At 35.7% G+C, this 17751-nt stretch overlaps 3 protein-coding genes across 4 annotated transcripts in view; 1 reads left to right on the plus strand and 2 right to left on the minus strand.

The window, feature by feature from the left end:
• LOC107562301 (rho GTPase-activating protein 17-like) overlaps positions 1–2775 on the minus strand; it is a 16886-nt gene extending 14111 nt beyond the window's left edge. The window contains exon 1 of the mRNA XM_016246932.1: positions 2485–2775. Within this exon, the coding sequence (XP_016102418.1) occupies positions 2485–2537 (53 nt within the window). The 5' untranslated portion in view covers positions 2538–2775. The remainder of the gene's footprint in view (positions 1–2484) is intronic.
• Positions 2776–5242: 2467 nt separating this feature from the next.
• Positions 5243–7793, plus strand: LOC107562303 (aquaporin-8-like). Of its 2 annotated transcripts, none has more exons than XM_016246935.1 (5): positions 5243–5533; positions 6918–7044; positions 7117–7331; positions 7405–7539; positions 7666–7793. In XM_016246935.1, the coding sequence occupies exons 1-5, from the start codon at positions 5292–5294 to the stop codon at positions 7706–7708; spliced, it is 762 nt and encodes a 253-aa protein (XP_016102421.1). In that variant the 5' UTR covers positions 5243–5291; the 3' UTR covers positions 7709–7793. The 2 variants fall into 2 exon arrangements, with proteins under 2 accessions (XP_016102421.1, XP_016102422.1); XM_016246936.1 differs by lacking the exon at positions 5243–5533 and adding an exon at positions 5681–5771.
• A 5682-nt stretch (positions 7794–13475) lies between these two features.
• On the minus strand, positions 13476–17436 carry LOC107562304 (E3 SUMO-protein ligase CBX4-like). Its single transcript, XM_016246937.1, has 5 exons — positions 17127–17436; positions 16990–17033; positions 16583–16648; positions 15228–15294; positions 13476–14824 (listed from the first exon to the last, which is right to left on the minus strand). The coding sequence occupies exons 1-5, from the start codon at positions 17193–17195 to the stop codon at positions 13562–13564; spliced, it is 1509 nt and encodes a 502-aa protein (XP_016102423.1). The 5' UTR covers positions 17196–17436; the 3' UTR covers positions 13476–13561.
• Positions 17437–17751: the final 315 nt, after the last annotated feature.

Below are 17751 nucleotides of genomic sequence, written 5' to 3' on the forward strand. Positions count from 1 at the left end.
CAGTATTTTAAAAAATAATGTGTTTTTTGAACATTAAAGCATGTCAACATATTCTGTTACACCAAATACACAAAATAATGATCTTTGAAAAAGCATCATATGACCCCTTTAATAAAATGTCAGTCACCTGCCAAGTCACTTCAACTAAAAAAAAAAAAAAAACGGTTACAGAGGTATACAGATTTATCAGTCAGCCAATATGAATTTCACATTTTTAAACTGTTGTATTTGTGTATTTGTTATTTCAGTCAAATAGACGTTTGATGATCCAGATCCTTATAGATAGGCCTATTAATATGAAAGACCAAAATGCCAAAATGTCTCAGTCTCATTCTGTCAGCCGAGTTCTGTAATGTATATAGGAGACTCTCTACACTTCTACACGCAAATCAGTCATTCTTGAGACATGGGACAAAACAGGTCCAGCAAGGGTAACTGCTATTAGCTTTAAAAAATAAAAATATTTTCAATTTTAAATGTCATGAGGGATTAATAATATAATGTATTTAACACCATTATCACCTTCAATTTAATTTTCTCATTATTATACCAAATCTATGTTTCTTAATGTCCTCTCACTACATCTAAAACAGTGTGTCCACAGAGAAGGGTTCAAGCATTCATATGCAATAAAATGGATAAAAAAAAAATTTAATGATGAAAAAGAGCTTGTTTTATCAAAAGCAACACCTAATATCTCATATCAAAGCAAGGTTGTTTTTTAATGACACATGCATGTTTAATACGATTTTAAAGTTGCGTCCCCACTTTTTGTCAACACCGTCAGACATTCAATAAAATGTAATAAAATCAGGGAATATCAGGGGCAGCTGTCACTCTAAAGGACCCCCTTGCCACAGTTCACCTCTGCAGAGTACATCAGTGTCAGACAGGCTCTGCTAAGTTTTAGTCTTAGAATATTTTAAATCCTAATGTTAATCTTTCCTGTGTCACAGCCATGATATGTCAACACCATCTTCCAATTTCTGAGGAAATTATTGGAAATATTTAGATAATTTTATTCTCCTGAAGCAGGTTCCATTAGCATCTAGCATCAACAGAAAAAAATAAAATGGCTACTACATGAACTCCATTGGTTTTGTGAAAGAAATGCCAAATTTGTCAACACCGTCAGATGTCACCACCATAAGATTTTGTGTTCCAGTGATATATCAAAATACTTAAAGGGGTCATATGGTGCTGCTAAAAAGAACATTATTTTGTGTATTTGGTGTAATGAAATGTGTTTATGCGGTTTAAAGTAAAAAAAAACACATTATTTTCCACATACTGTACATTATTGTTTCTCCTCTATGCCCCGCCTTTCTAAAACGCGTAGATTTTCTCAAAGCTCATCGGTCTGAAAAGCGAGGTGTGCTCTGATTGGCCAGCTATCCAGTGCGTTGTGATTGGCCGAATATCTCAAGCGTGTGACGGAAATGTTACGCCCCTCACCATATTGTGTGATGCCGTGTCCAGCCGGAGCGACGAGACAAAAACATTAAAACCCATTACAAACGCATTATGCAAATCTTCCCACATAGTGAGGTAGACATGTGGGGGCGTGTTAGAACGAGCCGTTTTAGGTAGGTGTGGCTGACTCTTAACTTTTATAAAGAACATCTCTTTGGATTTGAGACTTTAGTCTTTTTTTCGAACTTTACAGATCTTCTTTATGCACCAAGAGCTTGTTACACTCCAAAGAGAAAGGAAAAATTGAAATCGCATCATATGCCCCCTTTAAATGTGACTCTTGAATAAAAGCTTTATAAACAATAACATACTCACTGTTTGTTTTAATACAGTAATGGACTGATTCAATGTATTTGATAGTTAAAACGACTACAAATTCCGGTTTTCGTCACCACCGTCAGATGTGTCAACTCCGTCAGTTGAATATTTTGATAATATTTCATTATGATATTTTGTATTTGTTGTGGAATTGTTGGTCACATGTGAAAGTGTAATCTGTCAGCTAACACGAGAATGTGTTTTTGAAACGTTAAAAACATCTTGAATGCTGTTAAAGATAAAGCTGAAATTATATTACACATTCCAAGCTAATAAAAGCACATTTTGTTAAAAAAGAGAAAAGTTGGGAGGTTGTATCAAAGCATAGCTCAGTAGCTTAGTACATATAAGATACATAAACGTAGTTTCATTTGTCTGAGTACAAGGTTTTATTTTTTTCAATTTTGCACCCTGTTTTGTCCCACTTCTCAAGAATGACTAAAATATCAAACACATAGGCCTACCATTACAATATATAGTGGTTTCATTAATAGAATAACAAGCCATGCTCAAATAGCATGTGTAGTTTATAACTTTGAACACCTCAGACCTGTCTTTAGCTCTGTGTACTTCAGGTTGATCACAATTCAGTCCGGTGCGCCACGCACAGCGACACTCCCAACTTTAGTGTACATATTTTTACACGAACCATAGAAACATAAATTAAAAAAAATCAGTATATAACACACTAACCTGCCAACGGTCTGGTTGGCGAGCTGTTTCATGCGGTTGAACTGTTTCTTCATCTTGAATCGTCTTCAGCCACCAACATATAAAACTTTGAGAAGTCGCCGTTTAATCAAACTGCCGCCCGCACGCGCGACGCTCCCATTGCGCGCACAACTGGATCCGAACCGCAGAATCTGTGTCATTTACTGCTCATATTCATTTATAAACCGTGCGTCAAACGCGTTCCTTTCGTTTCTCATCCTCTCGATTTCTGGTTTAGTCAGTAGACAGCAGTAATAGGAAGTGCAGTTCACTTCCCTATTGTGGAGCACAGTGGGTTGTGACACAGGACACCTTGACCGAGGTTGTCCGATTAAATAACACTCTTGTTCATATAATCAGATGGCTTTGTGGATATAAATTAAAGGCTCAGATTTACCCTTACCAAAAAGTAGTATACTTCAAGTTTATTTTAGTAAGTATACTTAAGTAAAGTTCAAGTATACTTAGTAAGTATACAAATATCAGTGTACTAGTAGTATACTTGTAACTATTTCAATACTCCTTTGGATTCAGAACGATAATCAAAACATAGATAAAGTCGATCAATACCCCAAAGCTTGACAGTCATTATTACCTCTTCATTGGTCGACATTTTATTCCATAACGTTACACAGTTTTGATGCTGTTTTATGTCTGATGATCGTGTTAGAATACACGTGGAAGCATCTGTTGTTTCGGTTTCTTCTTCACTTGTGTTTTTTGGAAATTCTGTACAGAAGATGTGTACTAGCGCCCCCTACAATATAACAATGAAAACACGGATTCTAGGAGCACAATTATAGCTAAAATATATTTAGACTTTTTCTAAGTATGTCAAGTATACTTAAATTTAATTTTAAGTATGTTTCTAAGAAGTACATGAAGCCCATTTCTGAGAAGTACATAAAAAGTAGACTAAAAGTATACTTTCCTATTTTTAGTTTAAAAGAAGTATACTAATAGCACACTTGAATAAACTTCTTTTTCGTAAGGGTATGCACACACACAAATTTTGTTTCTAAATAATCCATTCCCTTTAAATCCATTCATTGTGTATAATGAAGTTACATTACTAATTTTTCACTGTAATAGTGCCATCTTAGCTGCTGAAAGCGAAATTTAAATAAGTTTTGTTGTTGTAGTTGTCCTTACATCTCCACTAAGATTTAAAAGCAAATTTGTGCAAATATGGATAATAAATCCTTATGCTGAATACAAATGTGGAAAATGATTATTGAACTTTTAGACAAAATCTAAAAATTATATTTAATATGCCCTACATGTTTTATGGGATATAGCCTAGTATGAATACAGGAGAATGGAGCTCATACAAAAAAAAATAAAAAAATAAAAAGAGCAAATTTATGGAATTTATTGCAGTTGCTGATAATTATGGCCAAATGTAAGAAAACATTTTGATAGTTTTTTTTTTGTAAATTGTAAAATCAACGAGATGTTTATAACAATAGAACAGACTTAAAAATGCATATAAATGTCTGTTTTCACACTATATCTCCCAATAATATAATAGTTAAAAGCTCAGTTGTATGATCAAAGCTCTAGTAGCCTAATTAACGTATAATGCAATTCAATACAATGACTGAGAGATTAACAAATAAACCTTCCTAAAAAATGTATCACATTTGACACTCACATTCACATCGTGTTATGTATGGATAATCAAGCAAACCTAAGTTGTTTCAGTCCAGTAAGTGTTAATTTTGAAATATTACTATAGCTAAAATCAACTTACCCATTAGGCAAAAGTAGGCGAATGCCTTGGGCCCCCAAAAGCCAAGGCCCCCCTAAAATGCTATTCATATATATGCGTACAAAAAAGGAACCTCAAGGTTGATTTAGGAAAATGTGTGCTCCATTCCTATATTTTGCCTGGGGCCCCCAATTCACTAAATCCGCCCCTGGCTAAAATATGAAGAAAAACGGCACACTGTCAGCAATTTGACATTTAGCAAGTCAACATAATCCATGCACAATTAAACCACATATTTATATTTAAATCCAATTCATAAACGTTCATACTGACATTGAAGAACACTAAACATATAAGACGAAGTGTTATTGATTTACTTCTCGGTCAGTTTCAATGCTACCACGGATTAGACTTTGATTAAAGTTGTCTTCTGCCACCTAGTGACCAAAAATCTTCCATTTCCAAGCGCCAAGTGTGAAATGTGGCCTTCACAGTATAGAACAAAATTGTCCATTTTTCCCCCGTTCTTGCCACAGTGTAAAGTGATCCATTATGTTTTTACTTCTTGTTACAGAATAAGATTCAAACTAGTTACAAATGTAGATGTGATCGCATGGGCTACGGCTTTAATCTCCACTAGACCACACCTTTGGCAACGCTTGAGCAAAGCTAGTAATTTTCTTTGAATGTTCGATTGATTTAATAACTAGAAGAAGAACAAAGTGCAGTAAACGGTAAAACTATTTGCGCTACAAATCTGTATTATGATTATGATAATGAAGTAAACGATCACAAATAACAGTGTTGCAGTGTCATTTGTACAGATAAAAGAACAGAATCATTTCCATTATTAAGTAACTGATTACTGATTTCTCGTCTAAATTAGCTGTTAAATTTTAAATTCCTTCAATATGAATTCTTTACCACTGGTCAGCATTTTACGTTTATTATTGGTCTTTTCAATCAGCAATTGCCCTTATTGACCTTGCCTGGTCGTTGAGCAATTCACTCCCATTCAAATGTAGAGTAGCGTCCTTCAACATATCAGGAGGCAAGATCCATTCGTGCCTCAGAAAGAATGGCTGAAGACAAAGTGGAGTTAGCTCTGATGAATAAGATGGGACAACATGAGGTGAGAGAGCCGAACCTGTTTGAGCGGCTCTTTCAGCCGTGTGTAGCCGAGCTGGTGGGAACCGCTTTCTTTGTGTTCATCGGATGTGTGTCCGTCATTGAGAACGTGGCGGACGCCGGCAGACTCCAGCCTGCACTGGCTCACGGGCTCGCAGCGGCGGTGCTGATTGCATGTATGGCAGAGATCAGGTGAGAAGAAATGTATTTTTACTCATGGATACAGCATGCTGTATGTGGCTGCCAAAAAAGAACAAAAATAAGAAATATGATAAAAATAGCACACCGAGTGTGACTTTTCAAAAAATGTGTATTTTTTCATCGGATGTGTGTCCGTCATTGAGAACGTGGCGGACGCCGGCAGACTCCAGCCTGCACTGGCTCACGGGCTCGCAGCGGCGGTGCTGATTGCATGTATGGCAGAGATCAGGTGAGAAGAAATGTATTTTTACTCATGGATGCAGCATGCTGTATGTGGCTGCCAAAAAAGAACAAAAATAAGAAATATGATAAAAATAGCACACCGAGTGTGACTTTTCAAAAAATGTGTATTTTTTATTTTTCTTTTATTGCTTTTTATTGCTTTCTTATTTGTGAACAAAAAACATGTAGCGTGACTAAGTGGATTTACATTTAAACAAAACGAATCTTTATTTTTATCTTTATTTTTATAGTGAACATTTTAACCCCCTCTTCATGCAATGCTAATATATATATATATATATAATATAAATATGTGTGCATGTAAAATTATAATTTGAAATATAGAAATTGTATGTGTGTGTGTGAAATTTACAAATGTATATATTAAAAGGAATTACAAATTATATTTGACATATTAACATATATAGCTTATGATGTAATATATATAATAAAATATAAAAGTTTTATAAAATATATTTTATATGTAGTTACATAAATTATATTCAAACTTATTGCTATATAATAAATAAAATGTAATAGTTTAAAACTACACATACAATTATATATAATAGAAATATTTTACATACGTTTTAATATTTATAAATTATATTATATATGTTAAATTATATTACAATTTCTCTCTCAGACTCTCTATAATTATCCAAAATATGTCAATTACAAAGTATGTTTTTATATAAACTATATCATTACAACATATACATTATGTGTTCTATTTAATTATATATATATTATAATTCATATTTTATTATGCTTTTTAATTATTAAATGCGTTTTAGTTATTAATAAATTAGATTTTCAGTAAATAAATAAAATGAATAATAAAGTTTTATTTCATGTCAAATAAAACAATCTTATCTATTAGTCAGGATTGTCAACCTCTTATATTATCTTCTATAGCCTTATAAATAGGAATCCACCGACCCCCTGCAGTACCACCAGGGATAACTGACCCCCTTTGGAAACTCTCGATCTTCGGGGTGATGTGGCTTGGTTGATCTGGTGTGGTCTTGTCTAGTCTGGTTTCTCCAAAGGATTTGTCCCTGCAGTCCTGAGCATACCTTAGTAGTTGCCTTGGATAAAAACCATGTGCTTACTGATGAATAATGCAAAGATTTGTTTTCTTCTGACACAGTGGTTCACATTTCAATCCATCATTCACTATAGCCGTCTACATCTGTGGTGGAATGGAGCTGAAAATGGTGGTGCCGTACCTGATCTCTCAGCTTACTGGAGGTTTACTTGGTGCAGTCATGGCCAATGTGAGTAAGATACATGTGGCCTTGAACCATTCAATTCAATGGATTTGACATGTTTTTCTTGATCGCTTTCAGGGAATGACCTCGAATGAAAAATATGCACAAGCTCAAGGTGCGGCATTTACAGTTCTCCAGGCTGATGACCATGTTTTGAAGCCGTTATTTGGAGAAATTGCCATGACGTGTCTTGTTACCATGGTGGTCTTACTGGGTGCAGTTAATGCCAAGAGCAAAAGTCCTTTGGTCCCATTTTTGGTGGGCTGCACAGTTATTATTAATGTACTAGTGGGGTGAGTTCATTGATTATGTTACACATAATTTCCTGTGTGCGGTCTGGAGATTAATATCTTCTGTGGGTTTCAGCGGTGATGTGTCTGGTACATGCTTGAATCCGGCGAGAGCTCTGGGTCCTGCAGTGCTGACCAACTATTGGACTCACCACTGGGTTTACTGGGTGGGACCCATTACTGGTGGCCTTATTGCTGCTGCATTAGTCAGGTGAGACTCGTGTCAAGCATTGTGAGTTCCATAGAAAGAACTGAAATCATCATTAATCAGCCATATTCTATATTTCTCAATTTAACTGGATTAAGATATTTTTATTAAGCCATTTTTTCCTTTCAGAATTTTGCTCGGAGACAACAACACCCGTCTACTGATGAAGTAACATTCAGTACATCTTTCAAACAGGCTTTGGATTTTTATTTTCTTAATTCTCTGTCTGAGTGCACCAGAATTGAACTTGTTCTAATGATTTGTCCATCATTTACATCTCATTTAATTCAATAAAAATGTAAGATAGTTTGTAAATCCTGCTGTGACGCTGGAAATATGGGGAAAGGATGCTCTGGTGAATATTAATATTTAGAATTTTATATTTTAAATTAGTAAATTTAAAAAAATGGAAAATGTTGTCTAAAGCAGTGTTAATTCTAATCTAATCAAATACATTATATTCACACTTCATACAATCACAGTATTCTATTATTTTATGTTCATTCGTGCACATTTTTATGCCTTATATTACCCATTTCTTGGTAATTAATCAGAATAAACTCTGCAATACAACTGAAATGACTCTTTTTCACATATCTGGCAAGCTCAAAAAGGTACTTACTAAATGCAAACATGTCAAAAGTGTGTTTGAGCCTGTTAACATGTATGGATTTAACACCGGTTATATATGAACACATTGTGGGAAGCTTTAAAAGCACCATGTCAAAGGTGATGACCCTGTCATATCTGTCACAGGTTAGTTAGAGAGGTTAGTCATCAGCTGAGTAAAAGAGGTGGACATTGGTAACACTTTAAGTCCACTGCAAAAATTTAAGAATGCATAAGAGATCATTAGCTTAAGCAGAGTTTAGCTATTAAAAATTAGTTCAACTTATAGTAGCTATACTAATATAGCCTGTATGTTGAATTATTCCTATCCATTCTCAGAAAACTATACACTCTAAAAAATGCTGGGTTAAATATAACCCAGCGCTGGGTTAAAAAGGGACAAACCCAGCTATTGGGTTGTTTTGACAAAAAACTGGTTCAAAACAACCCAACCACTGGGTCAAAACAACCCAATAGCTGGGTCAAAACAACCCAATAGCTGGGTCAAAACAGCCCAATAGATGGGTCAAGTCGTGGCCTAATGGTTAGAGAGTCGGACTCATAACCCAAAGTTTTGGGTTCGAGTCTCGTACCGGCAGGAATTGTAGGTGGGGGGAGTGAATGTACAGCGCTCTCTCCCACCTTCAATACCACGACTGAGGTGCCCTTGAGCAAGGCACCGAACCCCCAACTGCTCCCCGGGCGCCGCAGCATAAATGGCTGCCCACTGCTCCGGGTGTGTGTTCACGGTTTGCGTTCAAAACAACCCAACCGCTGGGTCAAAACAACCCAATAGCTGGGTTTGTCCCTTTTTAATTTTTTAGAGTGTAGCATCAGACGAGTGCGCACTCTGTGGTCAACATTTTATTTATTTTTCAGTAAAACCGACATAGAACTTTAATGTCACACTTTCGAAATTATGATTGGCGGAATATAGGCCTATGTAAATGTTTAAATAGCGAAATTCTCGATAATATAGGTGACAAATATTTGGATATTTAAGTCGTGTCGGACAGTCACTGCGTAAGATGAACTGCGTGACCGTAAAAAGCTAAGATTTAAAAGACATTCATTGCAGTTAAACAAATAAATAGCGCAGTTTTTCTTAAAAAAAAAATACATAAGTTCATTCAAAAACTCAAAACATTAGAATTAATTTCGCATTTATTTCAGTGTTAAGTGTTGAATTCTTAATGTCTCAGATGTTTATTTTACATTTGAATGATAAAACACAAAACACAGATAATCCAAAATTAAACCAATGAAAATATAGGCTACAGTACAAACACGGGAGCCTTTGACACATTGAGCAGTCTGTGACTGTTAGTTATAGGCCGTATGTGTTTTTGAATATTTCATTTTGAAGTAAAAATCACAGTAAAATAATCAGTGATAGACGGAATTAAAGGGATTATTAAGAGGAATATGGATCTGCTGTATCAAGTTCATGGCGACATCTTGTGGCTTTTGGTGGACTGAACTTCCTCGACAAGAAGGCTACAAAATTTTACATTCAATTTGAAATCACGCCCCTAATTAAATCAATTTTAGCGTTTGTATTTGTGCAATTATTGAAAAATATTGACAATATCGAAAAGGCTTTCGGAAAAAAAAAAAAAAAAAAAAAAACTTGTTAATTAAATGATAAAAAATATAGTGCCAGATAGAAACGATGTACAAGTATGAAGATGATTCATTTTTAATTATTATGCGTGAGCAATACGTTTTGAATCAATTCTACAGACAGATAAATTACACTGTTTTCTTTGCAAAAATACTGACCTCTTGTTTACTCTACACCGTTAATTAAACAGGTTAACATCGTTTAATTTCATCACTTAAACAGGCTGCGAGCTCACTAAAGTATTCCGCAAATTTAGAAATTATTTGTACCAATCAAACACTTTACGTTTTTGAAGAGTAAAAGGATCGTAAAGCAGCTTTATATCGAAATGTTAACATCTACATCAATTATATGTTCAACAGAAAAACGAAAAGTAACGAAATACGATTCTAAACCCTAAACGATTGCGCCTTAAATATTTAGGCCTAAAATGAGCCTAACGGGTTTAATTACATATTTAGCATATTTCCCTTCACTCTTTCGAAAGGGTGTGCTTTAATAGAGACTACTGTTTGGAACCTTCAAATACATACAAAATATAACCAGCAAAATACCATAAAAGTTCATAAAAGAGGGACTAAACAATGTCCTTTAAAAAGGTGCATTAAGCTGATACACATATGTAGTGTTTATTTCATATACTAGTCTAGAGTAACTGCAGTCAGGGCTTTTTTTATAAGTGCCGAAAAATTAACGGCAATTTTCCGTGGCGTGCAAATACGGCATTCTTTATAGGTGTTGCTATATATTATGATAAACAGCGTTTTATAAATATATTTATTTATTTGTATTTAATAGGACTGAAAACCTGAAACCTGCTCGAAACGCAGCAAATCTGTGCCTTCCCCTCCACGACATGCCGTCCCAAATTACAGAAAAAAACGTTTAAATTCAATACAAATAACGGAATAAAAACAGAATAAACTACGTAAATACATAACGATTGTGGGTCTGGTCTTAAATCCACTTTATAAATCATAAATCCACAGTTATATCGATAGCCTATATTATTTCGTATCGATATTTTCCGAATCTCCCTGTTTATGCAAGAAAAATCTAGTTAGGATAAGTGTCCATATATTCGGGTTAGCCTACCGGAATGTAATTTTGCAGTATTGTGCAAATCATAGCACTCATTAGCAGTCTTAAACGATTTTAAGATTAATAATTTATTTTCATTAATCATTTATACAATAGGCTATTTAAAAACCAGTAGGCTATATCCGACATTTCTTTCTTTCTTTCTCAAAAAATTATTATAAATAATGAGAATTAGCCTATTTTAAAACAAAACCCCGCTTCGGACAAAAAAAGCATTTTCTTGTGTATAGCCTAGTGTTTTCTTTTTAATGAAGTCAGTCGTTTGACTGTCAAGTCATATTTAAAAAAATTAATCTGTCATAGCCTATGTTTTTTTCTGTATAAAAATGTATATGCAAATATATTTTACTGTCATGTGGAATTTTATCTGTCATGGAAATGATCTGCGATCTGATGTACAGCAACTAATCTTTTATTTGATTTGAAATTCGATTAATTCGATTTTTGTCCGATTCATTCGATGCAACGGATAATAACAAACGTAGGAAATTATCTCGTTTTCATTTACCGCCATGTTTTCTTATTTGTTTCGATTCGATGAATTTAAATTAATCGAGAGAAAAAAAATCCTCGTTACTTGTTATTATTATTATTATTATAATTATTAAGATTCCTAATTCTCAAGCTCGTTAGCTATAATGACAAGAAATCTCTGAATTTCAGGCAAAAAGAGCAACAATGTGTCCTCTGAAATCGAATAGTAGGCTAAATTAATAGCATTTTTGTTTTTTACTGTCTGTGCTATTCAAATAATCCATCGTTATTTTAAATCAGTCATACAGATATTCAGACTCATCAATAAAACAGTCGAACCGGAGGCAAAACAACTGCATGTTTATATATTAGCCTTAGTCCCGAACTGATTTTTAATCTAGTTAGCGTACAATATATTTAAAAATAGTTTATCTTCTGATAAATTAAATTCAAGTAAAAAAAGAAGAAGAAAGCGAGAGAAGTTAGGAGGAATATGATTGTCATTTCTTTATTATATTTAATTGAACTATTTCGAATAGCTACCTTGAGCAGATTTTATTTTTACATTTCATGTTTATATATGGAAACAGGACACAAATAGCCTACTAATATGTAATATAATATAATATAATAATATAGTAAAGCAGAACGTTTATGAACCTCCTCTCTCGTTTATCTAAACGCATTATTATATCTTAAATATTATATAATACAGGATTTTGGGGCAAAATTATAATACCAACATCTACATCTCATACTGGGACATCTCATTATAATATATGGATCCATGGTTAGCACTTTTCCTGCTAATATCATATTTAAATAATATGTTTTAAGATCTTCTTGACATAGATGCTGTATGGATTTAGCTGACTCACCCAGAAAGATGACCTATATGTATTTTAGGCATTAACACGACTACTCTATGTATAGTAAAAAACTAACTTTCCATTCATTTTTTTATACATAGGAGCCCAATCAGGGCAGCAGGATGATGTGGGGTTGTTTTCTGGCCAATATGAGACAGACATGGTGCTTTATGAACATGGTACTGCACCTAGGAGGCAGCATTGCTAAATTGCTCTAATTTATAAGAGCCTCTAATTTGTAAGCATTCATTTAAATTGGACAAATATATTTTCTCTGGATGCGGTTAATCAGACAAACTGAAATAAAAAATATGAATGACACATTACAAAACAAATCATTCATGTTTATTTTTGTACAGAGTTTAATATTGATTTAAGAAGCATTTTCAAACGGACAACTCAAAGTTTACATGCCATAATGCATATAAATGGCCTTAACCTTAATGGCATTATTGTGTAATTTGTACATTACATACTGTACATCTCATTGTGTACATACAGTACATTGCATTGACTGTAAATTGATTCAAATACCTACAAAATCTATAGCATCAATTTTACATGTACTTTCTGGCCAAATGTAACAGTTTGCATGTTCTGATGATATCTGACCACAGTCATACTGCTGTTACAGATTAATACAAATTATTCTGCAAGGTTAAACAGCTTTTATTGAGTTTTTAAACTGAATTTATTAACAAAAGAGATCCAGGAGATGATAAAGTGCAACTTAAACTTCTTACAGAGAGGGAACACCAAACAATCCAGTTGTTTATCTAGCATTGCACAGGAAGACCTCCCAGGCCAACAACATCTGGAAATCCAGTCAAGTAAAATATATCAACAAAACAATCTGAAAAAATACTTTTTAAAAGGTACATTCATATACAATGTCATTCCACCAGTGTGCTTTCTCCAATAGGCCACTATTTTTCCTCAGGTAGCATTAAAATTCAAAAGCTTTATAAACTATATTACACACTTATGGGGTTTTAAATTTAATTTCCACAGCAGCAAAATGTCAACCATCTCAGTTTTATGCATTAGAAAACATACAGCAGACATATCTTTTAATGATGAGACCTTTTTTGTAATCAGGCTCTCAAAAAGTATATAACAATTTGGATATAGATTTATCGGCCAACATATCGGTTATCGGCTTTCAAAAATAAAGAATAATCGGTTATCGGTATCGGCCAAAATTTTCATATCGGTGCATCCCTAATATATATGTTTTGTTTGCTTAAACGTCTCCATATGTTATCAGGAATGGCTATTAGTGCATCTGACATGAATCAACTTTGAGCTGGTTCAAATGAACAAATTACAGTCCAGCGTATTGTAGTCATTATCCTTGAACGTATTCCTTAAAGGTCACGGTTAAGCAGTTCGTAGTGATATCAGTGATGATAACGTTACCCACAAACGGTTTAAAATGGTTGTTTGTTTTCTCCACTTGCGCCGAGCTTCCTGAAACCTTCTCTGCTGTGGGAAAGAGTTGAAGAGTTTTGGTTGGACCACAGCTCAAGTCAATAGGCTCTTCAGGAATGGTGTCGCTAAAGTCATAACTGTAGGCTCTGTTGGTGAGGCTTCCTCTGTAATGCAGGTCTATAGGTTCTCTCTGAGGGGACGAAAGCACGGTGTTTAGTGCACTGATGCTCCTGGAGCTGAAGAACTGCTTACAGTTTCTCATGTCTTCATTGGGTTCTGAAAGGTTTCTCTTGCGGTGATTGAGTTTGGTGTCCATGTGGGATGGGGGAGCCTTCTCTGCTTCCATGGGAGAGGAGTTTGCTTGGTCGCATATATACATCACTGTTTGTTCAGTCTCTGTAGGCATATCTTTTGGAAGTTCTACCTTTTTGATGGCGTTTTCGTGAACGCATTCACTAGAAGAAAATGTGTTGGTGTTCTCAGTATCGCCGTTCTCAAGGCCTTCTGAAGTTTCACCATCAGAAAGATTGTCCGTTTTATTCAGTGTAGGTTCCTCATTGTGCTGCGTTTCCACTTCAGAAACATCCTTGTTTTTAACTTTAGATGAATGCACACGTTTGTCCATGTATTTGCTCATTACAATCACAATCCGTCCGTTTTTGTTTTTGTTCTTGATTATTTTCATCTTGCTGCTGATGCCGTTAGGAAGAGCAAACTCTTTGGCTTTCGTCTTGAGTGCCCGCTCCGATTTGTTAGCATTATCCGGCAGGCCCTTGAGCTCAATAGACAGATCTTTCACTTTACTCAGGCAGTCTTTGTTCTGAATCCACTTCTGTTGCAAGGCTGGAGGGAGGTTCCAAACTTTGCTGGAAGGGTCTTGAACCTTGACCTCTTTAGGTCCCGTGAGTGGCGTGTCGTACATCTTGGGGTCTGGCTGGTAGTGATGATGTTTCTTGCTGTTCAGCTGGTAGAAGTGCTTCTTTTTCCCGCTCACATGTTGTTCTACGGAGATCTCCCTGCAGCTGGGCTGGTACTGGTGGTGTTTTTTGCTGTTCAGCTGGTAGTGCTGCGGCCGTGGGCAGTGGAGCTGAAGGGGATCCACTTTGGGCTGGTTCTCCTCATCCAGTGATGTGTCCTCAAGACCACCCAGGATGCTTGATCTACGAGCAAACGCAGGAAGCTGGAACAAAGAGAGAATATGTATTGACTTCTCAAAAGAACTGAAAGTTCATCATTTGTTGATTATTTTACAGCACATTTAGCTTTACTCTAGAGATAATAATGGGCTTTAGTATGGGTCTTACTATGTTTTGAGCTTAGAGATGCCATTCTTATGAATTTTTTATAGGTAAAACATTGAAATCAACTACAGCAGTCCATAACGGTCATCATCAAGTACATTAAGATGCATGCAGACAGTAAGGAGCCATTGGCATACAAATATTGATTTATAATGAAATGGGAGTTTTATTCAGACCATGCACAGGAATAACCTAGGTCATAACAAGCAATACTTTTTCAAAAATATTGCCAACTTATGTACTGAATGGAAGATAAAAACTGCAATTGGAATAACAAAATACCTGGACAAGGGGGTGTTTGGGTTTAGGCCCTCTTTTGCGATATCCCACCATTTGCTCCTGCCTTTCTCTGAAAACGATGCATAAAATATATACATAAATTCACTATTTTCAACACAACACATTGAATTTTCTCAATACTGTTGGGTTTGAGAACAACTAAAGCTGCAGTGTTAAAATGCTTAATGGACCATTCATTAAACCATTCATGTGTAATAGAACCAATATCCTCGTTCACTCTTAAAATGAAAGGTTCTTTGTTAGCATCTACGGTTCCATTAAGAACCCTTAACATCCATTGAACCTTTCCATTGTACAAAAGGTTATTTAGTTTATTAAAATGTTCTTCACACCAAGAAAATGGTTAAGAATTTTCAACGAAATGAACCCTGAATGGTTCTTCTGTGGCATTGCTGTAAAAACCTTTTGGAACTTTTAATTTTAAGAGTGTACTTATTAGTGCAACATTCAGATCACAAGCCACAGTCGATCCCTTTGATTAGCAGGTTACAACACAAAACAAGAGCACAATGGGTAACATGACACTCTCAATCTTCTAGTGCAGCTAAACCAGTGAGCCCAACTTAAGAAACATCTTGCGAAAACTGCTATCTAAATTAACAATTCTTTTCCTTGAGTTTCTGGAATGCTTTGATACTCATTATACTTTTATCTTCAGAACAGAACAGTGCGCTCAGAGAGGGGTGTGTGAACATCCCAAGACCACTGACACAGCTGATTAGATCATAGACATGAGTGTAGCGGGGTATGTCCACTTGTGAGAGAACACTGCTACTGATGTATTTTTCATATATGAATGTATGAAATTATTTGATCCAAGTTGTTCTGAAGTCTCTATCAATCTTTTTGACTCAAGACAATATTAAGTCTGTTTTTCTTCTTAAATGAGGAAAGCAAGTATATTAAAAATGTATATTTGCAATTAATTTTGTGATTACAGAAGTTTCACTAAAATTTTAAGTCACCTTCCAGCCCCTTTGAATGTTTAATGGGGCCCCCAGAGGGTTATGGCCCCCTGGCTGCCCTAGAACTGACAGGAAGAAAATTAAATCTTTATTTGGTCAACATACAATGGCACATTCATTTTGTAGGACTAGCACTGGTAATAACAATGGGGTGTTTCCAAAACTGGATAAAAGGCAAGTATCAAGAGAGTCTTTGTAGCAGTCAGACCTGACCCGTGGGGCTACCATTAATCTTCAGCTACGCTGTGCTCCCTGCACTGAATTTGTGGTGATGACCATATATGGTAACGAGAGGCGGGGCCAAGTTGGCCCCGCCTCCCGTGACCATATATGGTCATCACCACAAATTCAGTTCTTCGTCCTCCATCTCACCTGTTTTGGAAAGCCACAAGAAGGCGCGGGTCAAGAATGTTTTCCTCGGGTTCCCAGGTGTTATATCTGTAATATTGACAAGAAAATATGAAAATGTAATAAACCATATAGTAGCTAAATTCAACGCGGGTTGCGATAAAATATAGAATTTGTACAGATTACCGCGCGAACAAAACACATGTGTAGCCTATTGATAATGCAAACAAATAAACATGTGAGCATATTTCATTACATACAGTAAAATGTCATCACGATGACATTCACTCGCGTAAAATTTGTGATGGAATCCGTAAAAACCAGCCTAGCGCGCAACCGATGTAGGATTCCGGACGTTCAAGAACAACATTGCTCGGCATTTACTGTTAATGTGCCTAAAAATAACGCATATAAACCAATTAAACACTTACTTAGCTGACCATCCTCGCCACTTCACCAGATACTCGATTCTGCCCTGAAAAAGGACGAAATGCGTTGGGTACAGCAACAACAAATATATCCTCCGCACCATTAACATATAGTTCGTTCTAGTTTGCGGCACTTTTACCTTCCGCAGGCGCTTCTTTTCGATGCCCTCCACCGCGAACACATGCTCCCCGACGGCAGGTAGATCCATTCCGTCTCCACCGCCCGTTTCAAGCGAGCGAGCAAAACAAAATCTTCGCTGCAACGCTTTGGCGTCTCGCGCTGTGCCACCGCTGTGGCCCAAGATTAATGTGTCCCTCACCCCTCCTCTTTCCCTCTCTCCCTCGGATTTGTCTCCACGTTAAGCGGCGGGCACTGGAAAAGCTCACTGGTGCTGCTACTACAGAAAATAGTTCATGCAATAATAAGCCAAGGCAGGCGCGTGACGTCAGAGCGCGAGGAGGGGGAGGTTGAGACCTGTGCCAAATGCTGAATATAAAGCTGTAGTGTGTGTGTGTGTGTGTGTGTGTGTGTCTGTGTGTGTAAACGGTGTTTGCTCTCGGTAATTAAGAACTTGGAAATATGCATGAATACAGCTTGCTATGGCCTAAAATCTCACCTGACATGTTATCATACCATATCTATTTTTTCCCCCTTTTTTAAATGCTTTATTTAGTAACAATTCACAAACAAATTGACAATAAAAGCAAAAAAATCAATAAATTCAAAGAAACAATGACTGTAAAAAAAAATACAAAAATAAAATA

The sequence above is a fragment of the Sinocyclocheilus grahami genome, unplaced genomic scaffold (assembly GCF_001515645.1).
Source record: "Sinocyclocheilus grahami isolate Dianchi unplaced genomic scaffold, SAMN03320097.WGS_v1.1 scaffold817.1, whole genome shotgun sequence".
Taxonomy (NCBI): domain Eukaryota; kingdom Metazoa; phylum Chordata; class Actinopteri; order Cypriniformes; family Cyprinidae; genus Sinocyclocheilus; species Sinocyclocheilus grahami.